The following is a 20,396-nucleotide window of genomic DNA, read 5'->3' on the forward strand; positions in this document are numbered from 1 at the left end:
ACCTCAAATTATTCCATTTGTACAAAAGAAAACCTATAAGACAACTTTCTCCTTCAGCTACTCTTTCTTCTCTGTAACTCCCTCCATATCCCATTCCCAGCCATTTCCTAAGAATGTCTACACCTGGCTAACTTTGTTTCCTTATTACCTACTTTGCTCACCTGCTCACTGATCCTTTGAATACTGACAGCTGCTTCCATTATTGTACTTAACTTGCTCATACTAAAATCAATGACATCATAACTTGTTGCTTAGTCTACAAATACTTCTCAGTTCTCCTCCTACTTGACTTCTAAGTAGCATTTTCTACTGTTGATCACCTTCCTCTCCTTAGATATTATCTTCACTGAATTTTCAGGAATTCCTACTCACTGCTTTTGTCTTGTGCCCTTTTGGCTTCATTTTTTCAGTCCCTTGTGTAACTTTCCTCATTTACTTGGGCTTTCTCCTCTCAGTCTACACAATCTCTCTAGGGCATCTTAATTTTTTATGGCTTCATTCATCTTTTTCAATGATACTTAGGAGTAGAATGTGCATGTAGGGGGCAGGGGGGGAGCAGTTTTAAGAAGCACAAGAAAGGGTTTTAGAACTTACGTTAAGTTAAACTTGCAAACTTTGATAGAGCTTCTTTGATCTTCCCTTACCTTCACACTGTTACTAATATGACAAAAGATTAAGAGCCAATGTGCTACATATTTTTTACTCCAAAAATCTTTATCTTCCAGTGAGCTATTTCTCATGGACTTCATACTTTCAAATTCTACCTTTTACTGGATATTTCTACTCAAATAACTCATGGGCACAATTAAAAACTTCCAAAACTAAATTTATCTTCCCACCAAATCTGCTCTTCTTTCTCAGTGAATGATATTATCATTTGCCTAATTATCCAGGGCAGAAAACTGGTACCTAATTTTAGCCTTTACATTTGTTCTACGTTATACCCCACAATTCACCAAGTTGTAAATGTTGTCAATTCTATTAAACCTATTTTAACACTTACCACTGTTACTACCCTACCCTGGCTACTATCACCTCTACTACAGAATTCTTTAAATGACTCAAATGGCCTCTTGACACCCTCCATATCCCTTTCTTTCTCTGTTCCAAAAACAAAGTTCTTTCAGTCTCTCAAAAATATAATACAGACAGTGCACATGCTTTATCTATCTCAATTCTCTAGCTAAACAATTTATCCTCCATCTCCACAGAAGATCAGGTAGAAAGCTCTGACCTAGCCTTAATGAGAGTCACAGTGCAAGCAGCAGTTCCCACACCCACTAGAATTTTAAAGATAGATGTGAGGAAATAAGCGTATTTATTAAATGTCCTCTAATCTCAAAGAGGACATAAATTTGAATTAAAATGTTTCTCACACTCCCATCACAAACAGTTCTTCAAATAGTCAAGAAAGATGCTCAGAATCTGACTAATGGCTGCCAATGAACAAATAAAAAGCACAAAGTATAAGTAACCATAAGTTTACTAATCCACATTAGGCAATGACTGCTAAGTTGAAGTTTTAATCACAACTAACGAGCTTTGATTTTGTTTAGTCTGGATAAGTAAGACAGCAAGAAAAGTCAGAAATACACTTAAGGTTTTAAACTTAATTCAAGTGATTAAGGAAAAAGACATATTTTTACTAGACCAGATAAACAATCTCTATTATGTCTGGTAAGTCCTTGGTTTCCCTGTATCAAATGTTATCTGTAGCAAATGTTTTATATTTCAAATTAGTGTGAACTCAATTCTTCCTCTAAACTTACTTATCAGTTTATACCTCTAGTTCAGCACTTTTGTTGCTGCCCTGGTTTGTGATGGTATTAGTGTAATTTTTAGAAATTTAATCTAAAAGTCTGTTTCCTATAAGAAAATTTAAAAGATGAGTCACTTCCTGACACAATTCCTACTGCTTAAAAATATTATAAGCTAACCAAATACAGGATTTTAACGTGTCAAAGTGAACAAAAATAAAATCTACATCAGCACAAGTTTGTAAAGATAATTTCATTATCCAAACTAGAACAGACTTAAGGAATTAAAGCATTATTGTCAGGAGTTTAAATGAACCATTTAATACTACAAATGAAATAAAATAGAAGAACCTTCCCCCCAAAAAAAGTTACCTGAGAAAAACATGCTTCTGGGAAATTTCCTTCTTTAACAGAATACAGTGCCCCTATACTACAAATACAAATGCCCCTATACTACAAATACAAAACTACACATTACCTTTTCTCTCATGAGAGTCCAAATAATTCAGGGAATAAACAAAATCACCATCTCTTACCCAACCCAAACAATTGCAGGAGTAACTATTCTTTATAAATGATTTCCCACTTTGATATCATAAGAATGATAAGAAAAGATGAACCACAGTACCTCTTGGTGGCAAATCCATATCCCCTGATGTTAGTCCTATCAAGTTAGGCCTTTGTGCATGCACTCTGTGTCTATACATAGGTCTGGAAGTGTTTGTTATGCTTGGGGCTTCAGGATTGTAGCCATCTGTGTCATATGTATCTGGTAATACAAAAACTGTAATTAAAAAACAATTATAAAACTCCATGTGGTAATTTTTAAAATGCTGATAACAGAAAAAGTAACTCAGATAACATATTACTAACACACAAAACTTAACTAACATGTTTTATTTGTATTTAAAAAAGTTTTGTAAAGAGTGCTATTAAGAAGAAAATTAACAGTTTTCTTATAAATCATAACTGAGGGATTATTTGAGTACATTCACCAAACCTACATCGTGTCCTATTTCATTTTAGTGAGAAAAACTGTCCCAATACAGCAATGAACTTTCTAGACATTTTTAATTCCCCATCTAAAAACTCTGCTTTAAAACTACATTACACTATGAATAGAGAGGGCCAAAACTGCACCTGCAGTAAAAAGAGAGGGTGGAGCAGGAGGAGGTTGGTGATGAATGCCAGTTGTTACTACAGTAGGAACAGAACTGGTTGCAGAGTTTGGGGGAGCATCCATGCCAGATGGCTGCAAAGGAGGAAGTGGAGGTGGTGGTCCTGTCAAAACCAAAGAATAAGAAATATCATCTGAAAGCAAACAAATAAAATAAATTATTATACATCCAAACATGATATTCTCACTTATCAAACTGTAACATTTTCTACAAACACCAAGATCTTACAAGTAGTTTTCTATGGCACATCATTCTTTTAATGTATTCCAAAAGAGGTTTGCCTTAAACTATAAAGGAACTACAGGCAGATGGGATATATCAGTGATGTACATAACTCACAAGGTCATTCCAAACCACAGAAAATGGTTTGGCATAGGCTGTAACATGTAGGTATATTCCAAATGAGAATATATTGTTTAATTGGTTTCTATAAGTCATCTGTGGAAATTCTTTAGATGCTTTTAACAAAAGCAAGTTATCAAATTACTGACTTTATAAAAAGTATACAAATAAATAGATAATAAAAACAGACAAACAAATATATCCTCTGACCTGTTACAGGTGGGAGACTGGGTGGTAATGGACCTGGAGGTGGCACTGGGGGTCTGAGATTCACAGGTGGGGGTGTAAGAATTGGTGGAGGTGGGGGGAGTCCAGGAGGAGGTGGTCCTTCAACAACAGGAGGCTGTGCTGGGAAAGGCAACATGCCAGGAAGATTCACATCTTCTACAACTACTGGGTCACTTCCATGATCAAAAGGGCACATGTCTCCTCTCATACAAAAACCCTTTTCTGTGAGAAAAGTTAGAAAGAAACGTGAAAAGCCCTGGAAATAAAAAATGTCTCTAAGTTAAGAAAACTAAAGTATTTAAAAGGTGACTGTTTTCAATATTGGACACAAGTTTAATTAATTAACCATTTCACATGAATCATCTGCAAATTTCCAGTAATCTAATCAAGTGAAAATACATCTAACATACACATTAAAAAAAAAAAAAAAGTATCATCAGAATTAAAATAAGTCTACCCAGTTAGCAAATAATATAAAACTGGTATATAATTTCTGGCATGTTTTTCTTATTAAAAACAAATCCTTCATTTAAATCTCTTGTTTAAAACCAATAGAATACTGTGACTATGGTATTAGCACTACTTATAAAATTTTTACACCAAATCCTTATAAGTCTTCAATTCTTATAAAAGTCTTACATAGGCACCATTTACATGTCAAGATCCTTCTTACATTGTGATAATTACTAATTTCTAAAGAAGTGATTTTTGTTAAAGAAAAAAAAATTGTAGTCAATTTTCTTAAAAATAACTCAGTAGATAATTATTCTTATTTGGTAAACTCCACCAACATATTAATAAATACTATTTTTAAGCTGATACTAAATTATCAGTGGTGACTAATGAAAGTACAATAATATTAGGGAACTTATCAGGCAATAAAAACTAATTTCTAACTATTTCTACTACCAGAAGTTAATTGAATAACTATATAACCTAAAGAATTTAGGAAACTGGAAATATTAATTTAATACTTTATAAAACAGTTGAAAAAGACTTACCATCATAGTCTCTACACCTTTTCTTTGGCATTGGTGGTCTTACAAAAGAGTTATGGTCCACCTGGTCTTCATGAAATTCAGACCAACTTTCAGTAGTGTTATTACCATGATGAGTAGGTGCAATTACGGTAATGGTACTGCTCAAAGTAGGTACAGGATAGTGGCCAGAAGAGATATTGGGTACCGAAGACACTGGAGTGTAATTATTTTCTAATGGATCTGTTCTATCCAGGTCGTATTTAGGCTTTACTAGATCCCTTTCTGCAACAAAATATAAATGACTTGTAAAACTACACCCTATTCAAAAAAAATAGAGAAAAAAAGAAACCCCACACAACTGTGTACCAGATTTAAGAAATATTTTTGCTAAACCACAGAAAGTTTAAATTTTGCACAATCTTTGTTTTATTTTAAAGACTACTCAATACACACTGTTCCAAGGTAAGTTATTTCAATATGAACTAAACTATAAAACTATACAAAGATGCTGTACTTAATGAGTTTTTCCTGTGCATTTGTTTTCAGAAAAAACAAATTTGTTATTTCCTTCATTGCAATCTTAGTATGTCCACAAAACAGAGTATTTAATAAAAAGCATGGCTATTTTTCCTGTGATAAATATTTTCTTATCATCCACCTAAATATAAGACTTCTTAATAGTGAACACATTATTTTATAAGAGAATGGAGTCGGGCATGGTGGCACCTGCCTATAATCCCAGTGATTCAAGAGGCTGATACAGGAGGACTGCGAGTTCAAGACCTGTCTCACAAATTATAAAGGCTGTAAAGCAACTCAGTGAGATCTTGTCTCAAAACAAAAAGTAAAACGGGTTGGGGATGTGGCTCAGTGATTTAGTACCCTTGGGTTAAATCTCTAGTAGCGAAAGGAAAAAAAAAAAAAAGAAAAGAATGGATGAGCAAAGAGTTCATATTAAATATAAAGAAAACTAGGCTATGTATGACTTCAAGAAAGACAAAACAATTAAGAAAGTTAAGTGAAGCAATGTGTGAAGAGGCCTAGTATACCTACTCACAGTGGTAGAAAATGTCATAAGAATACAAATACAGAGCTTATATAAAGCCCATTAACAGTATTAAAAGCAGCAAAAATCTAAGTTTGACTTAAAGTGTTTTATTCAAAGATGTTTTATTCTAATATCTGCCTTTCAACAGTATTTACTAGGGGGAAAAAAAAATCACACAAGTTGGAAATGACACGATCTTGCAAATATACATGTCTGAAATGAAACTTTTAAACCATTTAGTATAGGTTCTGAGGTATAACTGATAAATAAAAATCTAAATATAGTGTACAACATAATAAGTTGTGATTCATGTATATACTTGTGAAACCACAATCATAATCAAATCAAATATAATCATTACCCCCAAAATACACTCATATCTCCTGGTAATCTGTAATCCATTTTTTCTACTTTATCTCAGGCAAAAACTGATTTGCTTTTTGTCATCACACCTTGTAATTTCTAAAATTTATATACATATATATATATATATATATATACACATATATGTATATATACTTACCTGAATTCTTTCACTCAACTATTTTGAGATTGATCTATTTTGTCAAATACATGTATCAATAGTTCTTTCCTTTTTATCCATGTTATGGTACAACTGTGTTTATCCAACTACTTATAGACACTGGGGTTGCTTCCAGTTTTGGTTATTACAATTAAGCTGCCATGAATATCTGTGAGCAAGTCTGTATGAACATATGCTTTCATTTCTTTTACATAAATAGCTAAGAGTAGAATGGTTAGGTCCTTTGTTAGATGCATATTTAACATTTTACGATTCTGCCAAAATGTTTTCCAAAGAGTCACTTTCTTAGTCTACCAATCTTAATTCTAAGATTGAATACAGTCTTTCACTATAGCTATCCTGCTAAATGTACAGCAATAATTATGGTTTTAAGTTCCATGGAATAAACTTTTAAAATAATTGTTTTAAAATATAGGCCACAAAATACACAACAGACAAAAATGAAGACAAAATTGGCAAAATGTTGAACAATTTTTAAAAATCCTTAAATATGGAAAATTTTTCACAGTGAACGAATGCTAACCAAAACATAGATGAACACGTATTATTTACCCCTGCTTCGTGTTCTGCTTCTGCTTCTAGTCCTGCTTCTATCTCTATCCCTGTCACGAAGCCTCTCTTTACTCCAACTCCGACTTCGACTCCTGCTGTAGCTGCGACTTCGCCCTCGTCTTCTATTGTACCGGTCTCTGTATGAATCTCTTCGAGGAGGGTTTCGATCATAATCTCTTTTGCGAGAGCGATCATCTTTTTTCCTCTCATCACGACTTCTACAGAGACATAATCACTTTGATGTAAATAAAGCTAAAGTGGATAGGGTAGAAATCTCTAAATGCAAAAAACTGCATTTAATTCTTGTAACATCATTATTTTTTATCCTACCATCATAACCAAGTATGGGAAACTATCAATAAAACTAACATAAGTACTCTAAAAACATTTTAAAAGGAAAAACTCTTTTAACATCATAACCCTTCATCTTATACACATCAACATCTACACAACTAGTCATCTGTACATAAAGGCATCTATACCTGTGTTTACATACCTGTCTTTACATTATAAACAGTACAAATAATCTTGTACATATAGTTAGGCATGTATTACATATATTATACTAACACTTTTGAAACCTTAAGGGAAAAAATAATGTAATCACATTAAAGAAAAACTTCAAGCAAAAAGTAGTCCACATTAAGATTCCCTAGACTCTTAATAATTGTCAAATATTTTTCTAAATCTTTCTCCCAAGATAAACAAACCTGATCTAGATTTTCTTGGTAGAAAAGGACCTAGTTATACTTTCCTGGACAAATAAAAGAGTAAATATTACCTGTCCTTATGTAAAAGATAATCAAAGTCTTATAAAAGACAATGTCAAAGTCTAAACATTGAGTATGATTTAATGAATTACCTATTTTCTCTATACCGGGAGCTTGACTGGGGAGGACTGTGATTTAGCCTTCTAGAAAACTTCTTCTCTCGCTCTTCTTCTTTTGTAATCTGATATTAAAAAAAAAAAAAAAAAAGAAAGAAAGAATTTAGCAATAATTATATTTATTGTGATATTACTATTTCAATAACATAATATTTAAATTAATTTATATAACACAGGGGCAAAATTGTCATCTATAGATATGCAAACAAAATAAATTTCTCTATTCAATATAATCATTTAACCATAATGGAGTCTGCTCAAATTTAAAGTGAAGAGTAAAATAATTCATAAATATTTGTCTTAAATAATACTGGTAAGAAAATGAATATTTAAGTGTCCTCATTTAAATATAATTAACAAAAAGATACTTTAATTTCTTCTTTCAAACATCTAACATATATTTCTATGTTTTGGTTTCATGGACTTAGTCTCATACCAAATACATCAAAAAATATAAGAGAATGCATGAGAACTAACCAAGTATTAAAGAAAATATCTGAGGGCTGGGAATGGGTACAAGGCCCTGCACTTCATCCCCAACACAGGAAAAAAAGGAGGGAGGGGGAAAATATTTGAGAAAAATATGTATAGAACTAAACAGTTTCTCATTGCATCATGTCAACTACATCAGAAAATATTCCCTTGATCAGTGCTACTTTTTCAAGATTGTACAGCCCAGAACACTAGTTCCACAGGATATTAATGTATAATAAGAGAAAAAGGGATTTACATGTTAGGCAAATACAGGAAATACTGAACATATCTTCTATAAATAGGTCAGGGCTTAAAATTACTCATCTGAATTAAGAATCACTATAGATTAAGATGCACGTAATCTATAGACAGGGTACACATAACCCAGTTAATACCACCTTTTCCAGCAACCCTTTGCATAAGAGCCTCTCACTATCAAAAGTGTACCACTTGAATAAATTAAATGGAAATTCTACCAATAGATCAAACTAGGAGAATTTCTATAATGCCTGCAACAGTTTACCTTTTCATCAAGTATTTTTCTTTTCCCACCTACTCCAACTTTCCTCTCAACCCAGACCAAAAAAAAAATGGATACTAATACAACCTTCCCAGTGTACCTTTTCCTTTCTATTTGCCGCAATTGTCCTCTGTGAGTAATTTACGTTGACAGTCATATTCCACAGCACGTGCTCAACTGGAAATTTTTAATAAACCATAGCATTTTAAACCCGAATTGCCATCTGGCATTGTGACAATTCTAAAAGATCAGGTATAAATATTCTCCCCACTGGTTGAGAAATAAGTATTAGTATGTCAACAAATTTAAGACTAAGGCTTTACCACTAGCTTTGGGAAAAGATAAGACTAAGTTTTCACCAATAACTTGCTTTGAGAAAAAAATGTTTCTCAAACAAAGAACCCAGGATTTACTCAAGTTTTTTTTGTTTGTTTGTTTGTTTTAAGAATTAAAATTAAAGCCCAATGTGGTAGCACAGATTTATAATCCCAGTTATTCATGACTAAGGATAACTTGAGCTCACATGTTTAAGACTAGCTTGAGCAACACAGTAAGACCTGTTTTAAAAGTAAAATAAAAACAAAAAATACATTATTATATAAAACTTATAAGAGCAAAAATCTGAAACCAACCCACACTTCTATCAATGGCAAAAGCTTAAATTATTATACATATTTATCTGGCACAAGAAATTGCAAACAAAATATGTACTGTCTCTTCCTAGTATATCCCACATAATAATAGGTATGAAACTTCCGACTATATTCCACCAGATTTCACCTAGTACACCTTTTCCTTTTACAGACTTCTGCTTTCTGTTGTGTTAAGAAGTCACAGCTAGGAGTATGACTACATGCTGTGTCCTGTAATATCAGCAAACTGAGACAGATCTTGAGGATTCCTAACACAAAGATACAGAAAACTCTTGTGCTTAAAGAACCTGTAAGGTATAACTATAAGATATAACATAAATTCTTACCTCTTCTTTTTTTATATCTTTTTCTTGGTGCTGAAAAAACTCTACCTTCAGGCTTCCTGATGATGGCTGCTCTGGAGGAGGTAGATAACTTTTTGTATTCACAGCATCAAAAAGTTTTTCCACAAATATCTGTGTCTCTAAAAATAAAACCAAACAAACTAGATTAAAAGACATCTAAGACAGAAATTCTACACTCTTATACATCAGACTGCTAATAATATATGATGAAATATATCTTATATAAAACCTAGAAATTATACTAAGACCAATAGCTTCCTAATCAATGTATAATGGCACAAATCCCATGTAATAATGATTCATTTAATATACTTTCAAGGTGGGAGAGAATGGCTACAGCTTCTGGGCTAGTCATTCCCAGCCATGACTTGATATAGCCCACACACTATATAACACAAACACTATCATTATCTAGATATGGGCAAAGTGCAAATACTGAAAAGCAACATAGCTAGAAAAGAATCAAAGTTGTTTCCTAAGTGATACTATTTTTAATAAACATTTAGTCATTTTCTTAATCTTTTAAACTATGTAAGAAAAACCATTAACATGCTTTAAGAATGAGCATATTCCTATAATCCCAGTGGCTCGGGAGGCTGAGGCAACAGAAGTTCAAAGCCAGCCTTAGCAACTTAGAGAGACCCTGTCTCTAAATAAATATAAAAAAGGTCTGAGGAGAAAACTTGAAATGTTACCACAATTTGACCCAATTATCCCACTCCTCGGTATATACCCAAAGGACTTAAAATCAGCATTACTACAGTGATATGGCCAGCTAAGTTCACAATTGCTAAGCTATAGAACTAACCTAGGTGGTCTTCAACAGATGAATAAAGAAAGAAAATGTGGTACATATACGCAATGGAATATTACTCAGCCATAAAGAAGAATGAAATTATGGCATTTGCAGGTAAACTGATAGAACTGGAAGCTATCACACTAAGTGAAATAAACCAGTCCAAAAATTAAAACAAAGGTTGAATGTTGTCTGTGACATGTGGATGCTGACTCACAATAGTGGTGGGGGAGAGGTTCACCGGATTGGGGCAGGGAAATGGAAAAGGGAAAGATAATAGAATGAATCAGACATAACTTACTATGTTCATACATGAATATACACAACCAGTGTAACTCCACATCATGTACGACCACAAGAATGGAAAGTTATACTCCATGTATATGTGATATGTCAAAATACATTCTACTGTAATGAATAACTAAAAAGAACAAACAAATTTTTAAAATTTCTATATAAAAAAGGGGCAGATGGGGATATGGCTCAGTGACCCTCTGTTCAATCCCTGGCACCAAAAAAAAAAAAAAACCCAAAGAATGAGCATATCAAAGAGTAAGTTTCCATTTTAAATAAACTACAGATATTATCAGAAACAACACTGTTTAACTTTGTTACAATTATAGTCTATCTCATACTAAGTTCTTAAATTTTAATGCTCTGTGGATAATTTTATTATAAATAATTAATTAAAACAAAATAGTATTTTAAAACTAAAGGTCTTACCTTTCTGAAGAAATACATCCAGTTGATCAATACATAATGCCTTTAATTCTTTTTCACTTTTGTCTTTCTTTACCAAAGCCAGAACATATTTTGCTAGGGCTGATGGATCTGCATCACAGCTAAAAAAAAAAAAAAAAAGTAATGTTGAAGGGAATTTAGTCATAAATAACTACACATTCTATAAATTCCAGGTACAAACTGACTTATATAAGATATAACAAACAGTTGTGAATTAATAGGTGTAAAAAGTACTGGCTTATGGAAGGCACTGCATGTTAATACACCTTTTATGTCATAAATTCTATTAAATTCATACAAGGAATGATACACATAAAAAATGACAAAGTTTTCATATCTTAGAGAAATCAGCTTGTAAAAAGGGTAGAGAAAAACTTTATACAGTTTGTTACCATTTGTTGGGGGGTAGAAGAAATCATGTATTCAGATAATGTTTGAATAATACATGATTCAAAGGACAGGAAGGATTGGGGGGGAAAAAAAAAAAACCTAATAACTACGGTTACTTGTGTCGGGGGAGTGATAGAGGGATCCAAGAGCAGAAAAGACAGGAAGGAAAATTTCTAATGTGTGAATCATATTCATCCTACTCAAGAAAACCAAAATAATTATTTTTAACTAAGCTAAAATTGCCATCTATTTAATTAGGTGATCAATTTACACACCATAGTAAATGACAAAAAAATAATAACCACTAACTGCACCTAGTATGTGCCATGAACTCAGCTCATAACTCATTATATAGAGCTCTAACATTTTACTCATGAAGAAACTTGAGCTTGGATAAAGACTAAGCAGAGTACTCAAAACTACAAAGTAAATTAGCAAATGAGTCAAGCTTTAAACCTAAATTTCATTCTCCAACGTTCACACCTTTAACCACTACACTAGATTACCTCTTACAAAGAGGTACCCAGGAACCAGATCTCCAATTTATGTATTTCTATAAACATCTAGACATACAGTAATCAAATCCCTAGCATATTACTTTTTAAAAGTCCTCCACATCTTTACCTTCCCATATCCTTAATTGCTGCTCAAAAAACAGTTCTTCTAGCTACCTCCTTACTATATTCTCCTCTTTTCAACTTAATTTTCAAAGACTGTTATTTCAAACAGTCTCTCAACAGTATCTCAACCTCCTATACCTTTCCTTTCACCATCCTTCTAAACTCATGGGTTGGTGAAATTCCAACCTAGAACTGCCATCATGTCTAGCCAGCTAATTACTTTTTAAAATCTGTTAAGAATTCAAATTATACACTAGAATCAATGTTTATAATTTCATATTTAATACCAAAACAACCTGTACTTGGGAGGCAATTTTTCTTAAGTTCATTCCATCATTTCTATATTCTGAAGACAAAGAAAAGGTACGTACTTATCAAATATGAGTAGAAAATAAATTGAACCACACAAGTTTTAATGACATACCAAAACATTGTGAGCAGGAACAGAAAGGCAAAACATGTCCTCCTTTTCGTTTGTATTAATTAAAAGCACCAATACATTATCTGAACATCTAGTAATGATAATCTGCTATGTGAAGCTAATAAAACCATTTAAATTCACCTAATCAAAAGAAAACTATATTCAGATGCTAAGGGAATATTTTTGAAAAGTCTCCATAGCAAACAAGACCGTTCAGATATTTTACTATACTAGTTGCCACTGCTCCTAACAGGTTTGGGATCTGAATGACTCAAAACTTATCAGAACTAGATTCTTTCCTCTACTGAAAAGCAGGACTAAAATCTCCTTACAGATCACAAGAAAGCGGGTAGGGAAAAATCAAGATTGGAAAATGTGACATATTTCCTTTCTACTTAGAAACCGGTTCTGATTCCATATTCCCTGTGTACTTTTTAACCACCCTAGCAAAACAAACATAAAATCTGCCACTAAAGAATGATTCTGACCAAACTGCTTTAACTTTAATTACTCTTCTGTGTTTTGGGGGAAGAGATGGGAGAAGGGGAGCAAAGAGAACAAAAATGTAAAACAAGAAAATCAGAAACTACCAAATAAGGAAGGCAGGATACCTGACTTAAAAACAGCATTGGTGGAAAGCAGGCAAAGGGGGAACATCTTAACTATTTAGTGAAAAATGCATTAAAATGAAATTGAAGTGTGAAATGGTAAGGGGGAAACATAAATCGTAATGATGCAATAAAATTGAGAAATAGAGAAAAATAGTACTGCTCTCCCATGTAGTAGAGAGTGCTACTGATTGAAGTTCTATGTGCTACCTTTTATAAATAATTAAAAAAAAAAAAAACAGATTATTAGAAAATGCCCAAGATGATAAATGGATGTCATTATAAGATGGCTTACTGAGAGATTCTCAGCCTGGAGAAGAGAATGTCAGAGAGAACTCAGTAATCCTGCAAATAACTGAAGGACCATCACAAGGAAGGAGGATTACATTTATTCAAATGTCCTCCATGGGATATAATTACAAAGAGTAAATAGAAGCAACAGCTTTTTGTCTTAAAATAGATTTTTTTTTTTTTTAAAAGAATCAGAGGCCTCCCCAAAGCAGAATAAAGTGTCTGAGAGTTCTTCATCATTAGAATGGTTTCAAGTACAGGTTGAACAATCCCTGGCAGATAAGCACTAGACTAGATAGTAAATGCCCCACAAACCTGTAAGAGTATAATCTTTAAGTTTGATTTTGTTCACTAATATGGTGTAAATACATGAAATATCCCTTCCCATCACTGATCTACCTACCTATATATATGAAAATTAAAAATATCTTTAAAAAATTATACTACAGGGGCTGGGGATACAGCTCAGTTGGTAGAGTGCTTGCCTCGAAAGCACAAGGTCCTGGGTTCAAATCCCCAGCACCACAAAAAAAAAAAAAAAATTATACTAGGAATCAGATATTATGACAAAAAGTTTTACTGAAAAATTGGAAATTCAAAAACTGATTTTCTTAACTCTTAGAAACTGGGTTTCTCAGAAACCGTTTTCATCTTCATAAAGTTTGAATAACTTATGTTTGGCTTGGTAGTTATCTTCCAATATTGTATTAAATACTCAAAAATATTTAATATGTATTCAGGATGGCAGACATTATTCTAGATGCTGAGGATATAACTTTGAAAAGAATGGGGTTGTGGCTCAGTGGTAGAGCGCTTGCCCTCCACATGGGAGGCACTGGGTTCAATCCTCAGCACCACATAAAAATAAAAAGATATTGTATCCATCTACAACTAATAATATATATTTTTTAAAAAAGAATAAAGTACCTGTCCCCACAGAATTTACATTGGGGGTGAGAGGACACACATGTACATACACATATACATGTGAATAAAATGTAATGTCACTACAGATAAGTGCTCCATAGGAAAAAAATCCCTGGGCAAAGGGATAATGCATAAAGCAGGAGGAAAAACTAGAGGGAAGAAAGGAGAGAAGGGAGCAGAGAGGGAGAGAATGAGTGAAAACAGAAACAACCTTATATAAGATCATCCAGGACTGACTCTGACAAATTGTCTTAAACAGAGATCTGAATTTAGACAGGGACTGTAATGGAGTACAAGATGTTTTATGGGAAAAGCTCAGGCCAAGAGAACCAAGAAAAAGAATCTGAGGCAAGAGCCTAGTTGACACAATATGAGGGAAAAGATTCCAGTGAAACAGGGCAAAATGAGCATTCACCAATATTTAGATTCCCAATCTTTCATCTCTCCAAGGATTTCAAATTAATTGCTTCAGTGAGTTTTGGCAAATTAAATACCCAGATCACTATAAAATCATTCACATAATGATTTAAAGGATAAAATTAAAACTTTATCAATCTTTGAATATTCCATGTGAAGAATACAACAAATAAGAATGTGTTTTTTATTTTGGAGGTTCACCTTCATTCACACTTTTAATAAGCATAGGGTAAAAAGAGGGTTATTTTTTCCAGTGATACATGAGGAAGTATATAAACTAAATAAATTTGATAAGCCAAAGTAATACAGAATATCAAATGTTATAATAAAATCTCTCCCCAAAGAACTGGATTTTCATAATATTGCTTAAATGACATGAATCAAAGTGCCCCAAGAAAAAAAGCCTGCAATCTTTGCTAACATACTCATCACATAATTATATTTTAGTTCATGATTTAGGATTTTTCAAAACAGTAATGAAACAAAGAAAAGTTATAACACTCCAGAAAAATATTTCAGAAAGGAGTTTGTTTTGCTCAAGTTTCTTGGAGGTTTTAGAAATTCAGTGGAAAATAGCTAATGGAATTTAACCCAGCTTCCATTTTCAGTAATCTTGAAAAAGAGGAGCTGGAGGTGGTAGTGGGAATTAAAAATTAAATTTAAATATGTTAACTCAGTAACTGTAGAACACGGATATACACCCACATCTGTTCCTACCAATTTTTCATTTTATATTCATGAAGGATACCTAATTTGCATCAGAGTCATGATTCTATATTCTGTACTTATGATTACTTTTAAAAACCCAAATTTTAATGCAACAAGTATGATACATACACTGAACTTTTTAATTGCTGCAGTTTATTGTGCAGTTTCATTCAATCCAAATAAAGACAAAAACAGATTATTTGTGGTAACTGTTAAAGTACACATTATTCATTAAGAATTATTACATACCCAGTTCATTCTATAAAATTACCACCAAAACACATTTAAACGTGATCTCTACATAAGAATCACACAATCCACTTCTTAATTACTACAAAAGCTTATGATATGTAATTTAACACTGAAAACTATTTTCAGTTCTTTCATCTAAAATCATCCCAAGAAGCAACAGTGATTCCTTCCCACCTTTATAAGAGGGGCTCCCCAATGTTTTCTCAGGTTCCCTCTATGTAAAAATTAGAATTCCAAAGAGTTTTTAGGGCTATATCTATCAATATTTATCATACTAATAATTAAAGTGAGAAAGTTTTTAAGAAGTTTAACAACTTAACATATTATTTTCTTTAAGTCATCAAAAGGAAATACTGCTGCAAATAAATGAAAAATCCAAAAGCATAACCAGCTTCAGGCATAGCTGGATCTAGGAGTTCAAGAGATATCACTAAAATACTATTTTGCTTTCCCTTTAGTTCATTTCATTTTTAGGCCATACAGCAATAGACCCAAAGTGGCTTAAGTTATTCTCATAGCCAGAGAAGGGAGTCTATCATTCTCTCCCTCAGTATCTGTACTGCCCCATGAAAATAACTCAAATTCCCAGCCTGGGTCATATGCCCACTGCAAGATCAGGGATAAGTAGAAGGGCAATATGGAAGCCTACAATACAACTCCACATTTAGGAATATGTTGATATTTTTTATTCCAATTCATAGTTGAAGTATTTGAGTTTTCTGGGAAAAGGCTGGTTTCCAATGGTCATTTTAGTTACATTGTACCTAGTTACAAAACAGATCTGAGGTGACCCATTCCTTCAGTTATTAAAAGGTGACCAAAGGCAGAATTATTCAAGAGAAACAGCACTAAGGACTACAAATAAAAAATACTTGGTACTGCCATTCTATTGTATAAACTAGACCAAGTCAGTTAAACCATTAATATCTGTTTCTCAAATATTTAAAAACAAAACATCATACTGGTTCATGTTGTGTGGCAGGCGACACAACATACACATTCACTTCTCTTTTTCTAATATTGCCACAAAGTTTTTCTAATACTGATAACAATGCTAAATATTTTCATTAAAAAGGAGTAATAACAGATACTTTTTGATTCAGAAATCTCAGGACTAAGGAAGTTCATCTGTACTTTCTTCATCTGAGGAAACAGCTATTTTGTCAAATTAGAAATAATTATAAATGTGTACAAGGAAGGCTTTGTTGTTGTTGTTGTTGTTGTTGTTGTTGTAGCACTGGGGATTGAACACAGGGGTGCTTTACCACCGAGCTACATATCCAGTCCTTTTTTTTAAATTTTGAGACAGGGTCTAGCTAAGTTGCTCAGGGACCCACTAAAGTTGTTGAGGCAAGTCCTGAACTTAAGATCCTCCTGCCTCAATCTTCCAAGTCATTAGGATTACAGGTGTGCACCACCACACCCAGCAAGAAGACATTAACCTGGCAAACATAACACAGGTTCAAGAATTACTAAAGAATAAATTATATTAAATTTTTTTAAAGTTAAAATGCCCATATTTACTCCTAAAAATAAGCTTTATTTAAATTCTGGCTATATTTTAAGTACTATATCTGCTTTCAAGCCCACCCACTTAGTCCTAAACCATATTGTTAGTCTTTCTTTGAAGAAGTTTGGTATTGTTTTAAAAAGAAAAACATGGACTGAATCCCGAAACACCTGGGTTTTTAAATTTCTAATCTGGCATTCTTTCTACTTATTCACTAGTTATATAATCCCGGGTTAGCATTTTACTTCTCTAGGCTTCAGTTTACATATTTTTAAAATAAAGACACTGAACCATAACATTTGAAAAAGTGAGTCACTTTAAGGAATAAAATGTTAAGCTTTCCCCATCATCACACCTTTTCTCTTCTTCCCATCCCCAATAAGTTTTAGCTAACTGAACTTTAAATTTCAATATATTGTTAGAATCTTCAGAGACAAAAAAAAAAAAAAAAAAAAAAAAAAAAATTTTTTTTTTTTCCCTTTATGTCTTTTTTCAAGAGCCACAGGATCCCATTTTCTCAGAACACCCAAGCAAATTTTAAAGCTCTGGGAGGGATACATAACAACTAAATTCTACTAAATAGAAACATTTTGTATATTTCTCCTAAGCTAAAGATCTGTACATATTTCTATCACTGTTACAACTGTAACTGTTCTGTTTGTCTGTTTCCCCTCAAGGGAATTCTAGGTAACTATGTCTGCCTTTTTCCCTAGAACCAACCACAATGTATTAAGAAGTATCTACTACTTACTAACATCGTACCAAAGGTCATACAAAAAATCAGAGGCATAGCAACCAAAACTCAGAAAAAGTATGTGAATTCACATATCTGTCACAGACACAAAAAAGTAAATAAAAATGCCTCTAGCATTTTGACAAGCTACTTTTCCTTTGACAAGTTCTTTTCTTCCCATATCCTAACTACTCAAGACTTAACCTTGTGTGCACATTTAGCACACGTTTTCCAAGTTTACCACCTTCTCTTGCTGCTTCCTAGACTAAGTAACGCCTACAAAGTCCAAGTTTAGTCATTTCACAATTCACTCCTAAACTAGAATGAACAATGTTCAGTAAAATAATCTCCAAAATACAAGTTAGTTAAATATCTACACACTATAAGCAACATTCTTGAAAAAGATCTAATCAAGTTGCTCCTACTTTAATTAATCTTCTCTAATATCCCCAAATATCCAAACTCCAGCATAACAGTAAAACCTCCTCTTAAATCTGAAATCAACAAAGGCTATGTGGATTCAAAAGCCATTTCTTAGTCATAATGAATAGTGGTGGTTTCTCAAAACCTCATGTATCCTCACAAAACTTATTTCAATTTGGCCTACTTAATCTCATCAGAGGCACCCAAATGTTAAAACAATTCAATTTGGGAAATAAATTTAAACAAATAAAAATAAAAATAAAAAAAACTATATACTGGTAAGAATTTTATGCAGCAATTTTCAAAATGGGATCTAATTCTTTCAGTCAGTATGCTATTATAGAATTACTTTAAAAGGTAAAGTACTTGAGATATCATGAAAGAACATAATATAAGCATTAGAAAGGACCCTGTGCTGGTCAGTTTTCCATTGCTAAAACAAAAACCTGGGATAATCAAATTACAAACAGGTTTGTTTTAGCTTAGTTTTAGAGCTTTGGGCTTATGGCAGCAGTCATGATGAAAACTCGTAGTAGTACAAAAGCACTTACTTCATGGTTAGGAAGTGAACAAGAGAGAGGAAGTGGATGGGGTTCCACTATCTCCTTCAAGAAAACACAACAGTCTCAATGACCCTACCTCCTAAGTTTCTACCACATCCCAAAAACACTAAGTCTGCGGACCACCACTTCAACACACAGCCTTATGGGGAACATTCTAGATTCAAACTGTAGCAGTCACACTGACAATTTCTAATTAAATATGCCCAAAAGGTCAGAAGTTGGTACGCCTTAAAGTACCAGTTATCGTCTTTTAAAACTGATACAAGGAACAACAAATAAATGACCTGAACTGCATGTTAATGTTTATGTGAGGTTAATAATCAAACAAAATTTTATTTATAATTACTGACTTCATTTAAAATTTCATAACCTTTTTTCATATCAACTTTTAAACAAGCAATGGAAAATAAATAACTGGAGAATGTATATGTAGCAACAGGGAGTATGGGAATATCAGAATTCAGAAAACTAACAACAGTCTAGAATTTATAACGACACATTACATTATATCCAGTCACTTGTTAAAAATGGCTTTTTGAGATCATTGAGGGGAATTAACAATGCAATACATGACATAATTAAATAAGTTTATCTGGATTACTAGGTTTAAAGAAAAAAGAAAATATCTGGCCAAGTTTCCAAACATTCATTTTCCCACCCTTTATATGGTGCTTGGGTTTGAACCCAGGGCATTCCCACATCCCCAGCCTTTTTTATTTTTATTTTGAGACAGGGTCTAGTTAAGTTGCCCTGGTTGGCTTGAACTTGGGACCCTCCTGTCTCAGCCTTCCAAACAGCTGCACTTACAGGCTTGAGTCACCGCACCCAGCCAAACATCCAGTTCTTAATCCTAATAAAACCTCCAACAGTAAAATTAGATGATTTCTGGCAAACAATTCCTAGTAATGAGAACAAAGTGTATATACACATGGAAAAATACACAGGGGGAAGACATATATTTATACAAAGAACAGGAAAACAACCTAAACGATATGAACAAAATAATTACGTAAACTGTGGTATGTCCACACAATGACACTGGATTTCAGGAATTTAAAACATAAAAACTAGATATTATACTATAAGTCCAAAGGAGGGGACATTTCAAAGTCTTCTGCTGTTTGCAATCTTTTCACTCTGTTAAAATTAATAGGCTAACTTTTTTCCTAAAAAGTAATGAGTTTGCTGTAGTTTGAATTTCCCCACCAAAACTCCCGTTGAAATTTAATCCTCATCATGAGGTGGAACCAGGTGGGGCTTTCAAGGAAGTAATCAGAATCAGATGAGGTCATGAGAGTAGAGCCCTCATGATTGCATTAATGACTTTATAAGTGGAAAAGAGACCCAAATGAATGAGCCTGTTCTGCCTTGCTATGTACTGCTCTTGCTATGTACTGCTCCATGCCAACTGCCTTGGGACATCAGTCTTCATCAGAAAGAAGGCTCTCACCAGATGTGGCCCCTCAACCCGAAAATTTCCAGTCTCCAGA

At 33.2% G+C, this 20,396-nt stretch overlaps 1 protein-coding gene across 14 annotated transcripts in view; it reads right to left on the reverse strand.

Annotated features, from left to right (window-relative positions):
• Positions 1 to 20,396, reverse strand: part of Rbm26 (RNA binding motif protein 26) — an 80,004-nt gene that overhangs the window by 47,901 nt on the left and 11,707 nt on the right. For 9 of the 14 annotated variants that reach the window (XM_047552544.1, XM_047552540.1, XM_047552538.1 and 6 more), the window contains exons 2-9: positions 11,026 to 11,144; positions 9,489 to 9,625; positions 7,492 to 7,580; positions 6,630 to 6,847; positions 4,507 to 4,767; positions 3,488 to 3,727; positions 2,898 to 3,068; positions 2,386 to 2,541 (exon numbers count right to left, since the gene is read on the reverse strand). In XM_047552544.1, the coding sequence (XP_047408500.1) occupies positions 2,386 to 2,541; positions 2,898 to 3,068; positions 3,488 to 3,727; positions 4,507 to 4,767; positions 6,630 to 6,847; positions 7,492 to 7,580; positions 9,489 to 9,625; positions 11,026 to 11,144 (1,391 nt within the window). The remainder of the gene's footprint in view (positions 1 to 2,385; positions 2,542 to 2,897; positions 3,069 to 3,487; positions 3,728 to 4,506; positions 4,768 to 6,629; positions 6,848 to 7,491; positions 7,581 to 9,488; positions 9,626 to 11,025; positions 11,145 to 20,396) is intronic. The other 5 variants (XM_047552541.1, XM_047552546.1, XM_047552547.1 and 2 more) reach the window with 3 other exon arrangements.

Source organism: Sciurus carolinensis, chromosome 5 (assembly GCF_902686445.1).
Source record: "Sciurus carolinensis chromosome 5, mSciCar1.2, whole genome shotgun sequence".
Taxonomy (NCBI): domain Eukaryota; kingdom Metazoa; phylum Chordata; class Mammalia; order Rodentia; family Sciuridae; genus Sciurus; species Sciurus carolinensis.